Source organism: Chelonia mydas, chromosome 13 (genome assembly GCF_015237465.2).
Source record: "Chelonia mydas isolate rCheMyd1 chromosome 13, rCheMyd1.pri.v2, whole genome shotgun sequence".
Classification (NCBI taxonomy): domain Eukaryota; kingdom Metazoa; phylum Chordata; order Testudines; family Cheloniidae; genus Chelonia; species Chelonia mydas.
Genome location: NC_051253.2, coordinates 41,523,490 through 41,549,274, shown reverse-complemented (window position 1 = coordinate 41,549,274; position 25,785 = coordinate 41,523,490). Strand labels below are relative to the sequence as shown.

Genomic DNA, 25,785 nt, shown 5'->3' with positions numbered 1-25,785 from the left:
TTCGCTGGTGTGTTGGCGGGGAAAGTTCTCAGGGGACTGGCTGGTCACTGCACAGACCCAGGGGGCTGCGGATTGTATCTCCAGGTGCAGCCTGGGCAGAGAGAGGCACAGATTTAAACAGGCAACTGTCACCCTGTAACTGCCCGGTATCACTGTACCAGATACACACCCTGCACAGTTAGGGGAAGCTGGTCTGAGCTCAGACAAAATCCTTCCATTGTGGTTATCAGAGAAAGTCCCAGAATGTTGGATGCTAACACTCCGCGCGCTGGGAGCTCACAAGAGAAAGTAATTTCCTCTGTTTGAAATGGGGAAAATGAACCCAGCTGTTCAGTCAGATCTAGACCCAGAGGAGGGGGAGATACAGGGAACGGGGTGTCCCACACTGGGTTTAATGGGGATTCACTCAGTCCCAAATATAACCGTGTCTTAGTGGGTCACAAATGAGGATGACAATTTCAGGACGAACTGCTGAGAAATAGGGCCAACACAATCCAAAACTGGTGGTTATTCTTTTACAAGATATACCAAACCAGCCACAAAAATAAACTCCTGTTTCACCACACTGGCTAACAAGCAAACATAAAGGCAGTTTCCTCAGGCATTCCGGTTCTTATATCACCACCAAAAACGCTGGATTCAGAGATGAGTGGTTCTTTACAATCATCCGAAAGCTTATGCTCAAATAAATTTGTTAGTCTCTAAGGTGCCACAAGTACTCCTTTTCTTTCTGCGAATACAGACTAACACGGCTGCTACTCTGAAACCTGTCTTTACAATCCGTCTCACCAAATAATTTCTTCTGATCCCAAAGGACCAGCCACACACCCAGGTCAATATACAACTTAGATCTTACCCAAAAATCACACTGATGCCAATCCTTTAGTATCTAAAATCTCAAGGTTTATAGAAAGAAAGAAAGAAAGAAAGAAAGAAAGAAAGAAAGAAAGAAAGAAAGAAAGAAAGAAAGAAAGAAAGAAAGTTAAAATTGGTTAAAGGAATCAATTACACTCAGTAATGGCAAAGTTCTTGGTTCAGGCTTGTAGCAGTGATGGGATACACTGCTGGCTTGTTAAGTCTCTGGTGGCTTCCAAATCATTGGAAGGTCCTCAGTCCCTTGGTTAGAATGCTCCCATTAGTACAAGTTCATAGTCCAGAGGTTTGAACAGGAAGAGGCTTGAGCAGGAAAGAGGCAAAATGGAGATCTTTCCAGAGCCTTTTATAGTTTCTGCCATGTGGAGGCAAATCCATTGTTTCAAACAAAGCCCTCAGCACAGCTAGTGGAAACTTAAGTAACAAGATGGATTTTGGAGTCACATGGGCAAGTCACCTGTCCATGCATGATTTCGCTCAGTCACAGCAGAAGCCATTGCCTATGCCCCAGACAGAATGTTCACGGGAAAGTCCATTCAGTGTAGATGGACCATCTCCCATGGTCCATGGTGAGGTAAGTGTTCCTTGATGAGCCGCTTAACTTGGAATGCATCCGATGAAGTGAGCAGTAGCTCACGAAAGCTTATGCTCAAATAAATTTAAAAAGAAAAGGAGTACTTGTGGCACCTTAGAGACTAACCAGTTTATTTGAGCATGAGCTTTCGTGAGCTACAGATCACTTCATCGGATGCATAGCATATCGTGGAAATTGCAGAAGACATTATATACACACAGAGACCATGAAACAAAACTTCCTCCCACCCCACTCTCCTGCTGGTAACAGCTTATCTAAAGTGATCATCAAGTAGAGCCATTTCCAGCACAAATCCAGGATGCATCCGATGAAGTGAGCTGTAGCTCACGAAAGCTCATGCTCAAATAAACTGGTTAGTCTCTAAGGTGCCACAAGTCCTCCTTTTCTTTTTGCGAATACAGACTAACATGGCTGCTACTCTGAAACTTAACTTGACTAGTCCCTTCAAGATGTGCTGGCTAAATATCTTGTGGGTGTTACCTAGGAGCAAACATTTGAAATCCAGGTATAGAGCTAATACTGATAACTTCAGATTCAACCATACATGCTGACAGACAGCATCGTCATAACCAGCAAATCATAACTTTTCTGCTGACGCCTTACTTGACACACCTTGTACGAGGTTTGTTGCAATTATATAACAGTGGTAGGAACAACGATCTACATGGTCCTATTTTACTCAGTCACAGGTGCGAAAAAGCCCAGAGATTCCGCCTCTCCTGGCTGGGCTGGGTCCCTCAGCTTCCTGGAAGGGATCCGAGTGTATCTCCGCCACAGACAGCTCTGGAAGCGGCACACATTTCCCCGATTCAGTGAAAGGCGACTTACCATCTCCAGGGACAACTCCACAGACCTGCTGTATTCGCACATCAAGGGCTTGAGAAGCCAGGACACGGTCCGGTATCACTGTGAGAGACTCACTGATGGGGAAGCACAGACAAAAACCTTCCCTCGGAGTTGATGTTGTGCTGGAAATGGCCCAACTTGATGATCACTTTAGATAAGCTATTACCAGCAGGAGAGTGGGGGGGAGGAGGTATTGTTTCATGGTCTCTGTGCATATAATGTCTTCTGCAGTTTCCACAGTATGCATCCGATGAAGTGAGCTGTAGCTCACGAAAGCTCATGCTCAAATAAATTGGTTAGTCTCTAAGGTGCCACAAGTACTCCTTTTCTTTCTCCTGGTTGGGGCGCCCAATGTCTGTCAAAGGACGGGAGGTGCAGTAGGCGTGGGAATGTGATCGCCGACATGAATCTGGATCTTTAATAATCATCTCCCTTCAGAGCTGCCTGCATCCTCGCTTACGGAAAGACTCCCAGACACACGGCGCTTGCCAGCCCAGAGAAACTTAACTCTCCAGTGAGTGTCCCAGCCCAATGCAACCCTGTGATCCCATCCCTCCCCAGTCACTGACCCGACGTTCGCATAGGCAGGGGTTCCGGAGACCCTTTCCCGAAGACGGGATAAATTGATGACAATCAGGCCGAAAATTAATATCCGGGGAATTGGGCTCACACCCGGCAGCTGCTTCTTTCCCACTTTATACCCCACCGCACTGGGCTGGGCGCTGCACAGACCCACAGGAAGGGACGATCTGACTCCTCTCTGAGCCCTGGAGCAAGCAATTCACAGCCTTCGGGGAAGGAGTTTGGCTCCATTATAAGGAGGTGTGAATATGCAAATAGGGCTGAGAGTCTCCTCTTTAAATCTGTCCCTCTCTCTGGCCAGGCTGCACCCGGAGAGAAATTCCGCAGCCCCCTGTGTCTGTGCAGTGACCAGCCAGCCCCCCGGGAACTTTCCCCTCCAGCACCAGGCAAAATGAGACTCTGGCTCGCAATTGTTTTCATTGTAGCAGCTGTGGAAGGTATTTTGTTCCCCCCGCTTAAATGGCAGAGCCCAAAGACTCGAACATTTTTGCTGTTTTCACACCAGTACTTGTAACATGCCTTTATTTGCAGGTGTCCAGTCCCAGGTGCAGCTGGTGGAGTCCGGAGGGGATGTGAAGAAGCCCGGAGACTCTCTCCGCTTCTCCTGCAAAGCCTCCGGCTTCACCTTCAGCAGCCACCTTATGCACTGGGTCCGCCAGGCTCCCGGGAAGGGGCTGGAGTGGGTGGCTGAAATTAACGAGGCTGGATCGAGCCAGTGGTATTCCCCGGCTGGTCAAGGGCGATTCGCCATCTCCAGGGACAATTCCAACAGCCTGGTGTATCTGCAGATGACCGGCCTGAGAGCCGAGGACACCGCCCGGTATCACTGTGCCAGACGCACAGGGAGAGGAAACCTCGTTGTGCTCATACAAAAACCAGAGCGGAAGAAATCCCATTTCTCCCCTGCGCCACACAGCATTGGGCCACCATCGTGAGAAAGAAGAAACGGGGTGAAAAAACCTAAAACCTTCGCCGTCACTTTTTCACTGCACAGCTCCAGAGGGAGATGCAGCCCCCTGCAGACCCTTCTCGGAGCGCTACTTTCTCTCTTCAAGCCGGAAGCCTCACTGAGACGGATGGGAGACTTCCAGAGAGTGAAGAAAGCAGCATTTGGCCCCCGATCTCCGTCTGAACTTCCCACGGCACATTCCCCTCCGTTCCCTGCACTTTTCAGCGGAGCCGGACATGGCGGGGAAGGGGGCTGGGAAGGGAATTGACTCCCAGCCCTCGTTTTGCGCCCTAGTGAATTTTCACCAGTCTGAGAGTGTCTCAGCCCAGTTGGACCCTGTGACCCGACCCGAGTCACTGACACCCCCCCCCCACCCCCAGTGGCCGGCCGTTGCACAGCCCCACTGCTCGCGAGGTTGGGGGAGAGGGGGGCTGCAGAAACGAATCTTCCACCATCACCTAACTTGACTAGGAACAGGCCCTTAATACAAGCCGGGGGAAGAGTTGTTTTAAAAAGTATTCATGTCTTCCTTATCCAAAAGTGAAATGAGGAACCCAGCGCTCTGTGAGACATCCAGACTGTTCTGTGAACACGAGTGGAAGTAATTCACATCACCAAGGGAAGGAATTTAAGTCTCTTATAGGGATAAAAACAACAAGGAGTCCTGTGATACCTTAAAGACAAATTTATTTGGGCATAAGTTTTCGTGGGCTGGAGCATCTGACGAAGAGGGCTCCAGCCCACCAAAGCTTATGCCCAAATAAATTGGTTTGTCTTTAAGATGCCACAAGAATCCTCCTTGTTTTTGCTGAAACAGACTAACACGGCTACCTCTCTGAAACTTATAAGGGTAAACATGGAAATAGGGGTGACAATTTCCTGCTTAAATCTCTCTTTCTCTCTCCATGCCTAGACTGCACTCCAAGAGACAATCAGTCTGTGCGGATACCAGCCAAACCTCGGCCCCCCAGATAACTTTCCCCTCCAACACCAGGCAAAATGAGAGTTCGGCTTCATTTGCTTTTCATTGCAGTGGCTTGGAAAGATAATTTCTCTCAGTCGTTGTATTGTAGAGACAGGAGAATATGTACCCGTTGCCATTCATACTGATAAAAGAAAAGGAGTACTTGTGGCACCTTAGAGACTAATCAATTTATTTGAGCATAAGCTTTCGTGAGCTACAGCTCACTTCATTGGATGCATTCAGTGGAAAATACAGTGGGGAGATTTATATACATAGAAAACATGAAACAATGGGTGTTACTATGCACACTGTAACGAGAGTGATCACTTAAGCTGAGGTATTACCAGCAGGAGAGAGGGAAAAAAACTTTTGAAGTGATAATCAAGGTGGGCTATTTCCAGCAGTTGACAAGAACGTCAGAGGAACAGTGGGGGGACGTTCTTGTCAACTGCTGGAAATGGCCCACCTTGATTATCACTACAAAAGGTTTTTTTCCCGCTCTCCTGCTGCTAATACCTCACCTTAAGTGATCATTCTGGTTACAGTGTGTATGGTAACACCCATTGTTTCATATTCTCTGTGTATATAAATCTCCCCACTACATTTTCCACTGAATGCATCCAATGAAGTGAGCTGTAGCTCACCAAAGCTTATGCTCAAATAAATTGAAAAGGAGTACTTGTGGCACCTTAGAGACTAACCAGTTTATTTGAGCATGAGCTTTCGTGAGCTACAGCTCACTTCATCGGATGCATAGCATATCGTGGAAACTGCAGAAGATGCTATGCATCCGATGAAGTGAGCTGTAGCTCATGAAAGCTCATGCTCAAATAAACTGGTTAGTCTCTAAGGTGCCACAAGTACTCCTTTTCTTTTTACGAATACAGACTAACACGGCTGTTACTCTGAAACCTCTCAAATAAATTGGTTAGTCTCTAAGGTGCCACAAGTCCTTCTTTTCTTTTTGCGGATACAGACTAACACGGCTGCTACTCTGAAACCTGTCATTCATACTGATGTGATTCTTAACGTGGTTTATTCCCAGGGGCCCTGTCCCAGGGGTTGGTGGAATCCGGAGGGGATGTGGAAAAGCCCGGAGACTCTCTCCGCCTCTCCGACAGCGCCTCCTGCTTCACCACCCGCAGCTACGGGATGCACTGGGCCCGTCAGGGGCTCCCGGGAAGGGGCTGGAGTGGCTCTCCCTCATGTCCCCGAGTGTGGAACTATATTCTACTCCCACTCTGTCAAAGGGCCGTTCGTCACCTCCAGCGGTAATTCCGACAACCTGCTGTATTTGCAAATGAACAGCCCGAGACCCGAGGACACCGTCCGGTATCACTGCGCCAGAGACACGGTGACAGGAGACGTATTAGTGTTCATACAAAACTCAGCCCTGCAGAATCCGCTTCTCCCCTGAGCCGCGTGGAGCCAGCAGATTCACAAAGCATATAGCTGCGGGGACAGGCATGGGGATGGGTTTTATGTCACCCATCGCGGCACAAAGCCCCTACGGGCCTGTGTGGCAGAGAGCGCTCAGCTCCTGTACGAACCCCCCCTCAGCTACTCCCGGAAATGTGAGCCGAGCCTGGGACTTTCAAAGGAGCCTCCTGGGTGTCGTTACCCACCTCACAACCGAAGCTCACAATCCAACATCTCAGGTTAGTGAAAGGGCAGAACTACGCAGCCCGCACTACATTTCCACAATTTCATACTGTCTGGTTAAGGGGAACACCGCTGGTCACAACTATACGAATCAGCGCAGGGCTGGCACCGAGTCCTTAGTAATGATAAGTGAAGAAGGCAAGAAAGAAAGTTAGTTATACCAGAGGGAGAGTATATGCCTGTTTACTGAATGGTACTGAATGGGTTAGATAGATAGATAGATAGATAGATAGATAGATATAGATCATGCAACTGCTTTCATTTAGTGGGGATATGTTTTCAAATTAAATAGTGCAAAAGATAGTTTCTCGATCCACGTTGGACTCTCTAACCCACCTGCCAGTAGATTTTTACAACTCTAGACTGTGTCACACACCTCCTAGATCGCCTTTTATATTCTCCCCGGCCCCTGGCCCATGCAAATGAGCTCCCCGGGGCCCTGTTCATAGCCCAGCCGCTGGCCGCTCACCCCGCACAGAGCCAGCGCTGGGTTTCAGCTTCCCGTCCCGCCTGGGGAACGAGCCGCCAGCCGCAGACATGACCCCCAGCCTGGCCATCGCCTTCCTCCTGCTGCTCCCAGCGGGTACGGGCGGGATCTGCGCTGCCGCTGGGCGCCATGTAGCGAATGTTCCCTAATAGCTGCGCTTCCCCGGGAATCACCGCAATATTTCCCCTTTATTTCCTATTCTCCAGGTGTCTATTCCCAGGTCAGCCTGGTGGAGTCCGGTGGGGGAGTCAAGAAGCCCGGGGAGACCCTCAGACTGACCTGCACCGTGTCCGGATTCTCTCTCACGAGCTACGCGGTGCACTGGGCCCGCCAGCCAGCGGGGAAGGGGCTGGAATGGGTCGGAGCCATGTGGACTGGCGGAGGCACTGCTTACAGCGATGCTCTCAAAAGTCGCCTCACCATCACCAGAGACACCTCCAAAAGCCAAGTGTTCCTGCAGCTGACCGGCCTGCAGCCCGCAGACACCTCGGTGTATTACTGTGCCAGAGACACACAGTGAGGGGACCGGCCTGCAGCCCGCAGACACCTCGGTGTATTACTGTGCCAGAGACACACAGTGAGGGGAAACCAATCAGAGCCCGCACTAAAACTAACCGTGCGGAGAGCCAGCCCGCCTGTGAGAGCCGCCGGGAGCGGCAGCTCCCAGCCCCGCGCTCTCTCTGCTTCGTTGATTGTTCGCTTCGTCCAGGCTTCCTAGCAAGTTCCCATCACTGGCGATTTAAATCGCACATCACCCAAAGCCAAAGAGAGAATGAGAGAACTCCCAAGGCTGGCAGTGAAATCAGGAGTCACATCTCCTGCTCTACCGTTTCATCTGCCGTTCCGCTGAGAATTGAAGGGGGGAATCTCCACTGACACTCTCGCTGCAACAAGCAGACAGTTCTTCCCGACCACATCTGAGAATAGAAATCAAGAGCCTTTTCATCTCCCGCTGGCTGTAGAATCTAGGCCCAGAGTTGCACAGGTCTCAGACCCAGTCGCTCTGTTGGGTGGATCACAACGTGTGTGTCATGAGCAGAAGAGCACACTTTATTCAGAGCTACGAGCTAACGCGGCATGGTGGCTCTATGCCGGCAAGGCGGGGAGCAGGTTTCATCTCTTCCCCCTCAGCCTGTTCGTTGATAATTTAGTGTGGGTGAAATTCACCCCTCTGGGGCTGGCCCAAAACAAGGGGCTATGCACCTGCCGAGCTCAACTTTCTCAGCCCTTGTTCTGTCATTTGTACAGACACCACCTTTCTCTGAAAGTGGATACTATTTTCATAAGCGTTTTATGTGTATTAAATGTTGGGTGCCCAACACAGAATTCCTGCAGGGGCTTTCTCATGAGAAATTATGACACACCCAGACTCTGAAAGCCAATCTCCTTTGAAGGCCCCTCACACTCAACAATTAAAAATTGAGGCAGCTAAAACAATTAGTCATTTTTTTTATAATCTTGGCCCATGGGCACACTAAGCAAATTCATATTTCAATGATAAAGGCCAAAAAGTTCTCTGCTAAGGAGAAACACAACAAGGAGTCTGGTAGCACCTTAAAGACTAACAGATTTATTTGGGCATACGCTTTCATGGGTAAAAAACCCACTTCTTCAGCAAAAGCTTATGCCCAAATAAATCTATAGGCCTGGTCTACACTACGAGTTTATGTCGAATTTAGCAGCATTAAATTAAACTAACCCTGCACCCGTCCACACAACGAAGCCATTTTTGTCAACATAAAGGGCTCTTAAAATCGATTTCTGTACTCCTCCCCAACGAGGGGATTAACGCTGAAATTGACATCACCATTTCGAAATAGGGTTGGTGTGGATGCAATTCCACGGTATTGGCCTCCAGGAGCTCTCCCACAGTGCACCATTGTGACCGCTCTGGACAGCACTCTCAACTCAGATGCACTGGCCAGGTGTACAGAAAAAGCCCGGGGAACTTTTGAATCTCATTTCCTGTTTGGCCAGGCGAGCTCATCAGCACAGGTGACCATGCAGAGCTCATCAGCACAAGTAATCATGCAGTCCCAGAATCGAAAAAGAGCTCCAGCATGGACCCAACGGGAGGTACTGGGTCTGATTGCTGTATGGGGAGATGAATCCATGCTATAAGAACTCCGTTCCAAAAGACCAAATGTCAAAACATTTCAAAAAATCTCCAAGGCCATGATGGACAGACGCTACAGCAGGGACGCAACACAGTGCCACGTGAAACTTAGGGAGCTCAGACAAGTGTTCCAGAAAACCAAAGAATCAAACAGATGCTCAGGGACAGATCCCCAGACATGCCTATTCAACGCTGAGCTGCATGCTATTCTGCGGGGGGCCACCACCACTAACCCCCCCCTGTCCGTGGACTCTGATGATGGGGTACTCTCCACCATGACTGAGGATTTTGGGGACGGGGAAGATGAGGAGGAGGAGGACGAGCTTGAGCAGAGCACACAGAACACCATTCTCCCTGACAGCCAGGATCTTTTTATCACCCGGACTGAAAGACCCTCCCAACCCAACGAAGCCGGAGAAGGGACCTCTGGTGAGTGTACCTTTTAAAATATAATACATGTTTTAAAAGCAAGCGTTTTTTAATGATTAAGTAGCCCTGAGGACTTGGGATGCATTCGTGGCCAGTACTGCTACTGGAAAAGTCTGTCAACATGTCTGGGGATGGAGCGGAAATCCTCCAGGGACATCTCCATGAAGCTCTCCTGGAGGTACTCTGAAAGCCTTTGCAGAAGGTTTCTTGGGAGAGCAGCCTTATTCCGTCCTCCATGGTAGGACACTTTACCACGCCATGCTAGTAGCAAGTAATCTGGTATCATTGCATGACGAAGCCTGGCAGCGTATGGTCCCGGTGTTTGCTGGCATTCAAGCAACATCCGTTCTTTATCTCTCTGTGTTATCCTCAGGAGAGTGATATTGTGCATGGTAACCTGGTTGAAATAGGGAAATTTTATTAAGGGGACAATTTTATCAGAGGTGCCCGTTCCTACTGGGCTGTTTGCCTATGGCTGAAAAGAAATCCTCCGCACAGTTAGCCATGAGAGGGGGAGGGGCAATGGCGCTGAGCTGTTCGCGTTTGGCTAGCAGGGATCTTCCCTGATACCAGCCACGCGGTGGGGGGAGGGGTTAAGCAATCCCAGATAATTAGATTGGTTTCTGCTGCTGCACGTTAACAGGAAAACCGCAGGACTAAATGGCCAACTCAATGGGCTTTGCTTGGTATGGGAAAGGAGGGAGCTGCTGTTATGAAGGTGGAAGAAGCTGAAAGACTCTGGCTTACCATGGCTGCCTGCAAGCCGAAATCTGTTGCCTGGCCCTGCGTGTGTGATCTCTAACACCAAAGCCGCAGGCACTCAATATAAGATGGAAAATGCGACCAGGTACCAAAATCACATGTGCTGTGTAATGTGAATAGTGTTGTTCACTGTGAAAGAGTAGAGCCATTGTTCTGTAAAATGTATCTTTTAAAATACTTCATTCCCTTTTTTCCCCCCAGCAGCTGCAAATGTTTCAAGCCTCCCTCCGCCGTCCCAAAGGCTCTCTCAGATAAGGCGGTGAAAAAAACGCACGCGTGATGACCTGTTCTCTGAGCTCATGCAGTCGTCCGGCACTGACAGTGCTCAGCAGAATGTGTGGAGGGACACAGTAGCACAGTACAGGAAAGTGGCCAATGAATGTAAGGACAGGAGGGATGATCAAGATGAGAGGTGGTGGCAGGAAGATCAGAGGAGGCAGGATGCAACGCTGGGGCTACTGCGGGATCAAACGGACATGCTCCGGCATCTGGTGGAGGTTCAGGAATGGCATCAGGATCACAGACTGCCGCTGCAGCCCCTGCTTAACCACTCTCCCTCCTCCCCAAGTTCCATGGCCTCCTCACCCAGACGCCCAAGAACGCGGGGTGAGGGGGAGGCTTCGGGCACCCAACCACTCCACCCCAATGGACAGCCCAAGCAACAGAAGGCTGTCATTCAACAAGTTTTGAAGTGGCCGTTTCCTTCCCTCCTAACCTCCTCCCACACCCCACCCAGGCTACCTTGTGAGTTATCTCCCTATTTTTATAATCAATTAATAAAGAATACATGGTTTTTAAATGATAGTGACTTTATTTCCTTTGCAAGCAAGCTGTGATAGAAGGTGGGAGGGCGGGTGGCTTACAGGGAATTAGAGTCAACCAAGGGGGCAGGTTTTCATCAAGGAGTGATGATGCGCAGTGCTTCCTCCTGTGCTCTTCGAATCGCCTTGGTGTCTGGTTGCATGTATTCAGCAGCCAGACGATTTGCCTCAACCTCCCACCCCGCCATAAAGATCTCCCCCTTACTCTCACAGAGATTGTGGAGCGCACAGCAAGCAGCAATAACAATGGGAATATTGGTTTAGCTGATGTCTGATCGAGTCAGTAAACTGCACCAGCGACCCTTTAAACATCCAAATGCACACTCTACCACCATTCTACACTTGCTCAGCCGATAGTTGAACAGCTCCTTACTATTGTTCAGGGTGCCTGTGTATGGCTTCATGAGCCAGGGCATTAAGGGGTAGGCTGGGTCCCCAAGAATAACTATAGGCATTTCAACATCCCCAGCAGTTATTTTCTGGTCTGGGAAATAAATCCCTTCCTGCAGCCATTTAAACAGACCAGAGTTCCTGAAGACGCGAGCGTCATGAACCTTTCCCGGCCATCCCACATTGATGTTGGTGAAACGTCCCTTGTGATCCACCAGTGCTTGCGGCACCATTGAAAAGTACCCCTTGTGGTTTATGTACTGTCTGCCTTGGTGATCCAGTCCCAAGATAGGGATATGCGTTCCATCTATTGCCCCACCACAGTTAGGGAATCCCATTGCAGCAAAGCCATCTAGTATGACCTGCACATTTCCCAGAGTCACTACCTTTGATAGCAGCAGCTCAATGATTGCCTTGGCTACTTGCATCACAGCAACCCCCATAGTAGATTTGCCCACTCCAAATTGATTCCCGACTGACCGGTAGCTGTCTGGCATTGCAAGCTTCCACAGGGCTATTGCCACTTGCTTCTCAATTGTGAGGGCTGCTTTCGTCTTGGTATTCTGGCACTTCAGGGCCAGGGAAAGCAAGTCACAAAGTTCCATGAAAGTGCTCTTACGCATGCAAATGTTTTGGAGCCACTGGGAATGATCCCAGACCTGCAACACGATGCGGTCCCACTAATCTGTGCTTTTTGCTGGGCCCAGAATCAGCTTTTCATGGCATGAGCCTGCCCCATTAACACCATGATCTCCAAATTGCCAGGGACTGTGGTTTTAGAAAAATCTGTGTTGATGTCCCCATCACCGTGCTTCTGTTGCCTCCTCACCTGGTTTTTCAGGTGCTGGTTCTGCATAAACTGCACGATAATGCATGAGGTGTTTACAATGGTCATAACTGCTGTGGTGAGCTGAACAGGCTCCATGCTTGCCATGCAATGGCGTCTGCTCAGGCAATCCAGGGAAAAGGGTGCAAAATGATTGTCTGCCGTTGCTTTCACAGAGGGAGGGCTGACTAATGACATTTACCCATAACCATCCATGACAAATTTTTGGCCCCATCAGGCATTGGGAGCTCAGCTCAGAATTCCTATGGGCAGCAGGGACCATGGGAACTGTGGGATAGCTACCCACAGTGCACCGCTCAGACGCTTGCCACGGTACTGCCACCGAATTAACGTGCTTAGTGTGGATGCGTGCACTTGACTTTATACAATCTGTTCCCAAAAATCAACTTCTGTGAAATCGGAGTAATTTTGTAGTGTAGACAAAGCCTTATTAGTTTTTAAGGTGCCAGAGGATTCCTCATTGTTTTTGTGGATACAGACTAACATGGCTACCCCTCTGATACTTGTCACTCTGCTGAGGATGTTATCTTAACAATTTACCATCTCGCTGATCAGTTTAACGGGTAGTGTGTTATGGACAAAGTCACTCAGCCAGAGCCAGATTTCTGGATAAATCACTCTCCTATTTGAGTTCTGAGTTGGGGATTTCAAGTCAAGCAGAGGATGAATTTATCAGCCCCTTACAAAAAGCCAGTGTATGCAAACGAGGTGACTCAGCTCCCTGCGTAAAACTCTGACATTCCCCAGACCCTGCAACACTAGCACTGAAAAGCCACAGCCCTGAGCCGCAGCAGTCATCTCCCCAGAACACCCGACACGGGCAGAGACACGAGACGTTGGCGTCTCTCTCTGGCAGAGCTCAGAGGTGATTTACTCCCCAGCAAGAGCGGGGCATCCCCAGGTTTCTTCTCCAGCAGAATCGTCTGATGCCTGACGTGTCCTTATTTGCAGGTGTCCCGTCACAGGTGCAGCTGGTGGAGTCCGGAGGGGGTGTGAAAAAGCCCGGAGCCTCTCTCCGCCTCTCCCGCAAAGCCTGCAGGTTCCCTTCACGGATTAGTTCATGGAGTGGGTCTGTCAGGCTCCCGGGAAGGGCTGGAGTGGGTCGCCCGGATCAGCAGCGGCAGCGGGACTAGCACATGGGAGGCTGATGCAGCCAAAGGGCGATTCACCATCTCCAGGGACAATCCCAGCAACCTGCTGTGTCTGCAGCTGACCGGCCTGAAGCCCGAGGACACCGCCCGCTATCGCTGTGCCAGACACACCCCCTGCACAGTGAGGGGAAGCTGGTCTGAGCTTAGACAAAAACCTCCTGTGGCGGTTACCAGAGAAAGTCCCGGCTGGTTTCATGCTGCCAATCCGCGCGCTGGGAGCTCACAGGAGAAAGCAATTTCCTCCGTTTGAAATGGGGGAAACGAACCCGGCTGTACAGTCAGATCTAGATCCACGGGAGGCGGAGACACCGGGAACCAGGTGTCCCGCACTGGCTGTGTTGGGGATTCACTTGGTCCCAGATATTCTATTACAGACATTGGTTTGGGTTAAAAGGAATTATTATCTGTCCAAGAGAACTCCAGATATTCCCATGTTCACCTCTCAGTTCCCGTGTGAGGATAGAAAGCAGCATAGGTGAAAACACAAACCCTGGCATCTATAAAGGGAACTGAACCCCTATTCGTCAATGCGAGAGAGCTGTGTGGACATGTTTAAGATGTTACACACGTATTCCACTCCCTGCCCTGTACATTGTCTCACTCCGATCAACCTCAACAATGAACTGGGCTCCAAACAGCCTGAGAGCCTAGTACCATGGCGCATTGTGGATTCAATTATCCATCCTTACCGTCTGAGCACCACTCAGTAAAACCGGCTATTTAACATTCCCTTGTTTCCCCATACACCCCCGCACCCCACCTATCCATCCATCCACAGTCATCCTTCCTATCTAATCTAATCTATCTATCTATCCCCGGTCACGGTGCTTAGCCAGAGGAACCTCTCTCTTATATGAAGGGGTCTCTATGCAAATCAAGAGCTAATCACCATGTTCAAATCCTGCCACGTCTCTGGCCCTGCAGCTCCTCTCAGAAGAAGGCGCAGGTTTTTCCACACTCTCACTTTCACTCTCCCCCTCGGAATTTCTTACACAAAACCCAGGAAGATGAGAGTTTGGCTGAACTTAATTCTCACTCTGTCAATTCTCCCAGGTAACTATTAAAGAACAAAGTGTACTCCCCTCCGGGTTCCTGAGCGTGATAGAATCAGGGGTCTAAAGAAATCTCTATTTTCAGCGGCCAGGCTGCGGGTCCCGCTGGTGGAGTCCGGAGGGGTTGTGAAAAAGCCTGAAGCCTTCAGGTTCACCGTCAGCAGTTATCTCATGGATTGGATGGATCCGTCTGGCCCCCGGGAAGGGGCTGGAGTGCCCTATGGGGTTTGCATCACACCCAATGGATGGAGCGAATTTCTCATGGGGACAAATCCTCAACCAGTGTAAAGTCACACAATTGCTTTAACTAAATTCGAGTTACTCTCGATTTACACCCATGAGGATCTGGCCCTTTAAGCAAAAGGGGATGTTTAGCGCATTAAAGCCACAGAGGGTGATTAGTACATTATAACCGGTGTGGGGCCCCTCACCTTGGCGTCTCCGCCCTTCTCAAGCGCTTATTGCCTTTATCCCCACAAGGCCGGGGAACTATCACAGCCCCTGGTTCAAAGAGGAGGGACGGACGCCGGGACATGCAAATGGGCAATGCAGAGTCCGGGTGGGGCTGTGGGGCAGAGATCACCCTGCGCCCGACTAAGCCCCACTGACAGAGCCTGGGAATATGGGCACAGCTGCGACTTTCCAAAGGGACTGAGGGATTCTTTTCACCCCACTGACATCTGTAAATCAAAGCCCTGAGTCTCAGCTGGTACCAATGGGTGTTGCTGAGACATCCCGACCCACAATAAAGGTCTGCAATTTCATAATTTCACCATGGAGATAAAAGACCCCGCCCCTCAGCCCTTGATGACATCTCTCAGCCCAGCGCTGGTCCTCAGGTCAATGGGGACAGTCACGTGACCAAGGGCTCTAAGATCGGGGTCACTGCAATTGCAGACAGAGGCTGAGGCAGAAGGAGAAAAAGACCCCGGGCTGGAGAGAAACCAGAACCCGGATTCTGCTGAATAACATAGAGCCCAGTGCTCCCTTCATCCTTCCGTGAAAGTCCCATCCTAGATTAGGCAACCCCTGAATTTTAACTGCCAGGACTTCCATTGTTATAAACAAGCGTGCCTCAGTTTCCTCTTGGACCCAGAGAGTCTCACATGCACCGCCCCCGTTCTCCTGCCAAATATTTTTCTCTCCAACACTCTGATCCCAAGGCCATGAAGAACAAGGGGTGTCCTGCACTGAACCACCCGAAACATGCTCTGTCAGGCCATAAGATGGTGTTGAGGGGTGAGAGATCACTTCAGTCCTCCCCGGGATAACAGTATCCCGGCCGCCCAGGGGCTGCACAGCACAGAGAAAGGGACCGTCTGCACCGATAGTTAATCACTCAAAATAGTAAGGGTAAGAGTGTGTGTCTCTTATAAGGAGCGGGGCATGCAAATAAGGGTGAGAGTTTCCTGTTTAAATGTGTCCCTCTCCCTGCCCAGGCTGCAGCCGGAGACACAATCCGCAGCCCCCTGGGTCTGTGCAGTGACCAGCCAGTCCCCTGAGAACTTTCCCCTCCAGCACCCGGGAAAATGCGATTTTTGCTCCTTTTATTTTTCGCTGCAGCAGCTTTGGAAGGTATTTTCCTCCTCTGAATAACTGACAAAGTTAGAAGAATAGTTTCTTACCTCTGCTTTTATGTCGATATTAACAAGCTCTCTTTATTCCCAGGTGTCCGGTCGCAGACGCTGGTGGAGTCCGGAGGGGGTGTGAAGAAGCCCGGAGACTCTCTCCGCCTCTCCTGCAAAGCCCCCGGCTTCACCTTCAGCAGCTACTACATGGACTGGCTCCGCCAGGCTCCCGGGAAGGGGCTGGAGTGGGTGGCTGAGATTAGAGGCGATGCATCCAAGCAATGGTATTCCCCAGCTGTTCAAGGGCGATTCACCATCTCCAGGGATAACGCCAAGAGTGAGCTGTATCTGCAGATGACCGGCCTGAAGCCCGAGGACACCGCCCGCTATTACTGTGCGAGACACAGTGAGAGTAACACGGTCGATGCTGATACCAAAACCAGAGCTGCGGCACTTCCCGCGCCGGCCGCATGGGGGCAGCAACGACACAAGCCAAACTCTCCTGTCTGGGCCGCGGGCGGGGGAAGGGCCGTCAGGACTGAAACCTCCGACATCACGGGTTAACTCTTTCGTGTCCTGACTCCGTCCCCCCTCCCGGTGCATTGCGGAGCGCTGCTCGCCTCACGCAAACGGCTCTTCTCGCGGGAGTGAACGGGGGATCTCCAGCGAGCCAAGCAACGAGCCATTGGCCCCTTCTCCATCCGGCTAAACCTGCCGGGGACTGTTTCCCTCTGGTCCCCGCACAGCTCCCTGGAGCCGGGCACTGCTGGGAAGGGGGCGCAGTCCCAACTCTCTCCCAGGGCCAGCGGGTCCCAGCCCCATGGGACCCCGTGAACCGGACCCTCCCCCCACACACCCAGCCCGCTGCTCAGGGGCCGGCGCTGCGGAGCTGAGATTCGCCCTGACTTATGACTATTCATATTTATTTGTTTCCTTTATAACAAACAAACAAACAAACGAAAAAGAACCAGCTGCGGACACCGCCACCTGTCACTGCGCCAGAGACACAGTGACCAGAGCACAGCAGGGCCGGTACCAAAAGGGGAAGTGGCTTCTCAGCAGTGCAGAGATGCTGGGTACCGTGGCATTGGTAGGATAGCAGCTCCCCGGCTCAATGTCTACAGATACACTAGCCCATGTATGCCCATGGCAATGGACCACCCAAGACAACCACCAGACTTTCTCTTCCCTTCTCACCTAGACAAAGACACCCCTCTCTGACCCCTCTTTTATACACTGATAGAAACAACTTAGGTATTGCCCCTCTAACATTGTTAGTTACCACCCTTTACCTTGTAGAGGTTGCTTCTATTGAAACATCTCAATCCATCCCCCTGTCTGTCATACTGACCGGATCTTTAAGAGGGGCGAGTGTGTTCTTGTCAGGGCCAGCTCAAGGCACCAGCTTTCCAAGCAGGTGCTTGGGGCAGCATTCATAACCTTGTATCGGGGTGTTCTGGAACTACCCTTAAGGAATGTGTTGACGTGAATACTTAGTGCATAGGAATGCTTCTGTTTTTGTAGCGCCAGCCCTGTCCTTGCCCAGATGATGCACTGGGTAGCTAGCCTGCAAGCCGGCATCTGCTTTCTAACAGACCCTGACTTTTGCTCATAGTTTGACTCTTGCTATTTTCGCTTTAGATTCCCAGGGTCTGACTTCAGGTCAGGTCTTAGGTCGTACACCAAGCCCTTATACCAGGTCTTATCTAGCAGGTGCTCTCTTTGTACTACACCCTGCTTCACATATGGGGAAACTGAGGTATAGGGAGGAGACGGGACTTGTCCAAAGTCACCCAGAACGCAAGTGGCAAAGGCAGTAACAGAACCAAGGTAATCTGTCCCAGCCCAGTGCCCCATCCTACAGACCCCACTGCTTCGCCTCAGCAGCATGATTGTCTTCATCGTCATCAGTCACGTGGTCACCATGGGCCGTGTAATGATGGCGGTCAGAGTCGATGATTCTAATAGATATTTCTGGCAGTAATTACAATACTAATGAATTGTATCCCTCACAGTTCCTCACCCACCAGGCACCTCACATACATACAAGGGTTAACGATGTAGCACCTTACCAGGGGACTCATTGTCTTTGACTATGTATCTGTGCAGCGCAATCGGCTGAACCTGCGGATGTGGCAGGTAAACAAACCAGCCTGGCCCACCAGGGACTTTCCCGGCACAAGCATCGCCTCAAGTTTGGGAAACACTGCTCTAAATCACTCATGAAGATATTGAACAGAACCGGACCCAGAACGGATCCTGCGGGGCCCTTCTCCTTATGCCCTTCCAGCACGACTGTGAACCACTGATAGCTACTCTCTGGGAACGGTTTTACAAGCAGTTATGCACCCACCTTATAGTAGTCCTGTCTGTTTGTATATAGGTCTGTTTGTTAGCCTGGGACAGAATTTTGGCTTTGGCTTTTTGATACTCTTCTACTAACACGTGAAAACAAGGGACAAAGACACTGTGATGTTGCTTCTGCCTAGTCAGTTGGATTTGTTGGTACAATGGGAACAGATAAGAGCAGTTAAAGTGACAGGTTTCAGAGTAGCAGCCCTGTTAGTCTGTATTCGCAAAAAGAAAAGGAGGACTTGTGGCACCTTAAAGACTAACCAATTTATTTGAGCATAAGCTTTCGTGAGCTACAGCTCACTTCATTGGATGCATTCAGTAGCTCACGAAAGCTTATGCTCAAATAAATTGGTTAGTCTTTAAGGTGCCAGAAGTACTCCTTTTCTTTTAGCAGTTAAAGTGTTACTCAGAGCACACTTTAAGATTGCCTCAACCCCTATCTTAAGACAAAATCAACAGGGGCAGTCAGGAGGGGCAACAGGCATTGTGGGGGGAGGTATAAAAGATGAAAAGACCAAAGAAATGCCTGTCCCTAACCGGAGCACAACCTCACTCCTTACCCCTCCCATGGGGTACAAAAGGGGTGAGATGAAGACACCAGACCCAAAATTGAACATGTCCCTAAACTGTAAGGGGTGGGACTGTGGGCGTGCATTGCAGGTATATTTGGGCCTGCTAAGAAGGAGAAGATGGGAATAGGGGCAATGGGGAACAGGGACACAGGCAAGGGTCAGAGCTGGGAAGGGGGTTATAGGGTAAATGCTCGGCGGTGTCAGAGCTGGGAATGGAACACTGACATGTAGAGCTATGGACATATTTGCTTGGAATTAACCCCAATAAACATTGCATTGTCTACACTTGGACTTCTGGTCTTTTGCTGCTTACTGTCTGCATGACAAGAACCAGAGAAGCGGGACGGGGAAGGGAAATCCCTCTAACATCTTGGTGCCATGACTCAGATGCATCACGTCGGCCAGGTGAGTGATAGCCAGGTAAGTCCCCCTCCCCAACAGTCTGCGCAGCTGCTTGCAGGGGGTTATGATGGGCTCTCATGATGAGAGTTGCAGGTCCTTGCAAGCTGGGGTAATGGTTGTAACGTTCCCCTCTGGTGTTATTTGGACCGGTGATCTGCTAGGCCTCTCCAATCCTTGACTCTGGGAGCCAGCCTGACCCTGCTATGCTGTGAGAACCCCACTCCTGGGCTGTTCCTGCTCAGCCTCTGGCATGTCAGCTGTTCCCAGCTACTTTCAACTGAATGACACTAGCCAATATCTCCGGTCCCAGACACAACCTTAGGAACCTCGTCTTGCAGCGTCCAGTTATGCCCGCTGGACGCTGCAAGCTTAAATGAGTTCATCAGTTTAACAAAGAAATTGATTTGTACCAGGCTTGTTATCCCAAGGGGAGCCTCTGACACACTGCAAACCAAACACACTGCTTCAGGTAGAATAAACAAACAGATTTATTAGCTATAAAGATAGACCTTAAGTGATTATAAGTCAAAGCATAACAAGTCAGATTTGGTCAAATGAAATAAAAGCAAAACACATTCTAAGCTGATCTTCACACTTTCAATGTCCTTAAAAACTTAGATGCTTCTCACCACAGGCTGGCTGGTTACGTTTCAGTCAGGCTCGCCCCATTGATCCTTTCAGTCGCTTGGTGTGGTGCCTATTGGTGCAGGTGGAAGAGAGAGAGAGACAGCATGGCAAATGTCTCTCCCTTTTACCATGTCCTTTCTTCCCTCATGGCTTTGCCCCCTCCCCCCGCCCCCCCTTCAGAGTCAGGTGGGCATTACTGAGTCTCTCCAAGCAAGGCTGAGCAATTTCCCTGGTGTGGCCTCATGCAGGTGAGTCATCGCATTGTAGCTCCCTTGCTGGACAATGGCTGTTGATGGGTTGATTGACACGCTGCCCACGTGTTGGCTACTTTCCTTGCTGTTGCCTCTGGAGACCTAATATCTGGCTGATTCCCCAACTTTCAGCATGTTTTAGTGACCACCATACAACACAATTCTCATGACTTCATATGCATTAATGATACACATATATGGATAGAGAAATGACTTTCAGCAGATCATAACCTTTCCCCTGATACCTTACAAGGCATGCTTTATATGTGAGATCACGATTATAGGAAAATGAAGAATATGGGGGTTACAATACGCTCCGCCAAGGTATAGAATGTCACACCTCCCCCTTAGTTCACTGCAAGAGGGTTAGTCACTGACTATCTCAAAGGAACTTTGTTGTTATGGTTCTCTTGGCATCCAGCCATGAGGCAGTGTGCCTCAGTTTCCCCATTCATCCACAGCATACCAGGTTTTTTATGGTTTTCTTTCCCTCCAGTGTTCCCTTCTGTGTGGGCTCTTAATTGAATCATGATTCTGGCATTTTGATATCTCAGGGTCTGGCAAGATAAGGTTTCAGGGGGATCCTGCACATTGACTGGCCCTTTGGAGAGCGGTCTCCCAATCCCAGGACTGTACATATGCAGAAAATCCAGCTCCCCTTTTTGGGGTTACCTTGTGTTTCCCCCTCCCAGCACTGAGTCCTTCCCTGCCCCCTAGAGGACTGTGATCTGTGCTTTCTGGACTAGGTGTGTTTACCCTTTGATCAGATGCACCTTTTCCCCGTGGCTTTCTCATAACTGCTCCCTGTCTCTCACCAGCCTGGGGGAAATCACCCCTCCCCCGCCCGAGAGTTGGCACATCTGTATTCTGGCAGACTGCCACCTGGTAATTTCCTGGTCCCAACTCCTCTGTTATCCCAGGCATTGGAGCTGCATCTTGATTTAAAGAGACACAGTTACTTTCCAAAAACTTATCAGAAATAGTATCCTGAAAAATGGGGACCTGGATTGGGGTACCCTCCGCCACCCCTTGCTCTGTCCCTGAGAAGTCAGCTGTGTGACTGCTCCCCTCCAGGAGGTCAGGTACACAGTTTCTTCTCAAAACCTGGGTCACAGGCTGAGTGCCTGGGTGCACAGATGCTGACCCAGCCATCCTCCTAATGTTGTGGGCATTCTGCCCCAAGTGACTAGTGAGGAGACATTCCCGCACCCCCATTATTCCTTCCCCAGTTTCCTCCTCTAGGTCCCCTCCTAAGACACATTTCTCTGTGCTCCATAAGAAGGGATCCGTCCCTCGTTCAGCTGCAATACTCTGCCAGCTAACTACTGGGACAGTTTCCTTAATTCCTGACACCTCTCCTGCCCCTGAGGGCATGTTGCCTTCTGCTGGAAAGGAGCTAGTCTCAGCCCCTCCCATACTTGGAAGCACCCTGCTTCCCTGTGTTACAGAGTCACAGGAACCCTCACCCACCTCAGTGGTTTCTGAGATCCCATGCCCCTTCTCTGGGCTCTCCTCTGGGACACATTTCCCTATGCTCCCTAGAGCCGGGTCTTTCTCTGGTTCAGCTGCAACTTGCTGGCAGCTAACAACCTGGAGAGTTCTCTCCCTGGCAGACATCACACCCCATCCCTTCCTGATGTGATGATGCTTCCAGCTGCAGTGCAGGAGTTGGTCTCAACCACCCTCCCACCTGGAAACATGTGGCTTCCCCCAGCTGCAGAAGAATCAAGGAGACTCTCCCCCATTCTCTCAGCAGTTCCTGAGACCTTACCCTTTCCCTCGGGGGGGCCCAGCATAACACTCCCTCCTGCTGCAGGAAAATACTTTAACCTGAGCTACACAAACAAAAAAATCATTACCAAGGAGCAGGCTGAATAGGAGGTGTTCCATTACCCCCACAGTCAAAACACTTTCCCAACCACATGGATTTTAGCTAGTGGTACGAGGAATTTGCTTTTGCCCACCCCCACTGTGACAGGTTGGATCATAGAAACCCCTTTGGGGCTGCCAACTGATGTGCTACGATTACTTCTGCCCCTGCCTTCCTTGCCAGCTTGGGACTCCAGAACCCTACCTGGCTGTGCCAGACACACTTGCTGGCCACAAACACAGACCCAGGTCTGAATCATGTCCCACAAAATGCAAGCTTAATTAAAAGCAGCTTAAGAAATATTCCTGTCTTTAATACTCAGAAGCCCAACTCCCAGTGGGGTCCAAACCCCAAATAAATCCATTTTACCCTGTATAAAGCATATACAGGGTAAACTCATAAATTGTTTGCCCACTAGAACACTGATAGAGAGATATGCACAGCTGTTTGCCCCCCCCCCCAGGTATTAATACATACTCTGAGTTAATTAATAAGTAAAAAGTGATTTTATTAAATACAGAAAGTAGGATTTAAGTGGTTCCAAGTAATAGCAGACAGAACAAAGTGAATTAACAAGTAAAATAAAACAAAACATGCAAGTTTAAGCCTAATACCGTAAGAAAACTGAATATAGATAAAACCTCACCATCAGAGGTATTCTAGTAAGCTTCCTTTTACAGACTAGTCTCCTTCTAGTCTGGGTCCAGCAATCACTCGCACCCACTGTAGTTTCTGTCCTTTGTTCCAGTTTCTCTCAGGTATCTCTTGAACCAGCTGAAGCCCTAATGGAGGGGTCTCCCAGGGGTTTAAATAGACTTTCTCTTGTGGGTGGATACCCCTCCCTTCCCCTGTGTAGAATTCCAGCTACAAGATGGAGTTTTGGAGTCACATGGGCAAGTCACATGTTCATGCATGACTCAGAACTTACAGGTAGCAGCCATGGTTCACATGCTACCTTGAACGTCCTCATGTAGACTTCTTATGTGGATTGGAGCCTTCCAAGAACCATTGTCCATCAAGTGCTTTTTGATTGGTCACTTAACTTGCAAATTCCTTTCTAAAGAAGCTGACCAAATGCCTTACAAAGGCTATTTAAAATCAAACAAGTACACAGCCAATATTCACAACTTCAAATACAACAATGACACATATATACAAATAGGATGAATATATTCAGTAGATCATAACCTTTACATAGATATGTTACATGGTTTATGTAGCATAAAACATGTTCCAGTTATGTCATATATACATTCATAAGCATATTTCCACAATGTCTTATGGAGTACATCATCACACCCACAATCTCTGATATTTTGCCAGGCAACATACTGGCCTTTGGAACCACACTCTGCTTAACCAGAGAGATCTGGGCCCCTGTATCCCTCTGCCCCAAGTATCCCCTGCTATCAATTTGGACAGCCGTAACATGCTGCATGTCTGGTTCTGCAGAGGCTAACCTCCCAGAGCCAATACGATAGGTTTCAATTGCTTGGAAGTGGGGGTGGCGGTTCTGTGTTGAGGGCAGCAGAACTAACAGGAGCTATTGGTTGCCTGCTTCCTCCTAGCACAGGGCATCTATTCCTCAGGTGATCAGTGGAATTACACTGATCGCACCTTCTGGGCTCTTCTGCTTTAACAGGAGATTTGGGATGAGGGTTAGAGGAATGGTTTGGGGCAAGAGAGTGTTTAGGATCCCAACCCCCTTCTCTCTTCCCAGGGGCAAAATGGGATCCTCCCTTCCCACAAGTTTAAACTCCTCTTTCTCTGGCCTGCCCTCAGTAGACACCTGATTCTGTTCAAAGGCATCAGCTACAAAAGCCAGCTCCTCCCCAGACTTCACATCTTTGTCCCACAGACACTGCTTCACCTCAGCCTGACACGTGCCTAGGAAATGCCCTTGAGCAACAAGGTCCAACATTCCCTCAAAACTTGCCACCTCCTTGCCTCTCACCCATTTTCCCAACAAATCTTTCATTTGATTTACATATTCCCCATTACTCATCGCAATATCCCTTTTAAGATCCCTAAATTTAACTCTATATGCTTCAGGGGTAATCTGAAAACTTCACAAAAGAGTATCTTTAAATTTACAATAGTCTAAAGCATCTTCACTAGGCATTCCACTGAATACGTTTCGAGCTGTACCAGTTAATTTCACAATCAGGGTAGGAAATCTCTTAACACCAGAGATTTCATGTATCACACACGGCCTGTCAAAGGCTGTCAGATATTCAGCTCTATTGTCATCCTCACTGTGTGCAGGACATAAGTGTTCCCGTTTGTGGATTTTTGGAGTGATGGGAGTCGTTGGGGTCGGGGGGTTCTGGCTCTGCCTCTCTAGCAGGTCCAGCTGGTGTTTTTGCTCTTTCTCTCTCTCTCTCTCTCTCTCTCTTTTTCTTCCATGGACCTTCTGTGAGCAGCCTCCTCTGGCCACCTCTTTTCTTTTTCCTTTTCTCTCCAGTTCTGTCAGTGGCAGTCATCTCTGGGGCTCGCTCTCCTTTCCTGCAGACTGAAACCTAAAAAGCTCCAACTTCGCAATCACTTCACTCATTTTCTTGCTTTTCTGTTCCTACTTCCCTTTCCCGAAATAAGCAAACAGAAAATAACAAAAGTGTGACCCCCTCCTGACTGCTCTTAGCCACTGCACTGAAGACTCACTTAAAATCACAAATATCAGGGCTTAAAGTGTGAACTTCACTCGGAGTAACAAGCCGCACATACACCCTGCTCGCTGTGCCTCTGACACCCTCTCCGTTGCTGTCTGGACGGGGGATCTGCTCGGCCTCTTCAATCCCTGACTCTGGGAGCCGCCCTGACCCTGCTCTGCTGTGAGAACCGCCACTCCTGGGCCGTTCACCCACAGCCCCCGGCATGTCAGCTGCTCCCAGCTACGTGCAAGCCAATATCTCCTCTCCCAGAAACAGCCCTAGGAGCCTCCGTCTTGCAGTGCCCAGTTATGCCCAATAGACCCTGCCAGCTTGTATAAATTTGTCAATTTAATAAAGAAATTATTATGTACCAGGCTTGTTCTCTGAAGGGGAGCTTCTGACACACTGCAAACCAAACGCACTGTTTCAGGTAGAATAAACAAACAGATTTATTAGCTATAAAGGTAGATTTTTAAGTGATTATAAGTCAAAGCATAACAAGCAGGGAGCTGTTCATTCCTCCCAGGGGTGCAAAAGTATCAGCAGGACCCCAGCGCTCTGTGCCCGGCGCTGCAGAGACACACAGGAAGGGCAGGTCTGACTCCTGCACCCTGAGCCCTGGAGCAAGTCAATCCGACCACTGGCAGCAGGAGTGTGTGTCTCTTATAAAGCGGGGCATGCAAATGAGGGAGACAGTTTCCTCTTTAAATCTGAGCCTCTCTCTGCCCAGGCTGCACCCGGAGACACAATCCGCAGCCCCCTGGCTCTGTGCAGTCACCAGCCAGTCCCCTGAGAACTTTCCCCTCCAGCACCCGGGAAAATGGGATTTTTGCTCCTTGTCATTGTCGCTGTAGCAGCTTTGGAAGGTATTTTCCTCCGCTGAAGAACGGGCAGAGTTAGAAGCATATTGTGTTCTCGCTGTTTTTATACCGATATTAATGGCCTGTCTTTATTCCCAGGTGT

General features: G+C 49.7%; 2 gene segments (V, D, J or C); both read left to right on the top strand.

Annotated features, from left to right (window-relative positions):
• Positions 1-6,957: 6,957 nt before the first annotated feature.
• On the top strand, positions 6,958-14,531 carry LOC119567984. The segment is given in 4 exon segments: positions 6,958-7,054; positions 7,165-7,474; positions 9,694-9,699; positions 14,528-14,531. Coding segments are annotated over 4 exon segments (366 nt in total).
• A 1,325-nt stretch (positions 14,532-15,856) lies between these two features.
• LOC122462689 lies at positions 15,857-16,876 on the top strand. The segment is given in 2 exon segments: positions 15,857-16,101; positions 16,195-16,876. Coding segments are annotated over 2 exon segments (510 nt in total).
• Positions 16,877-25,785: the final 8,909 nt, after the last annotated feature.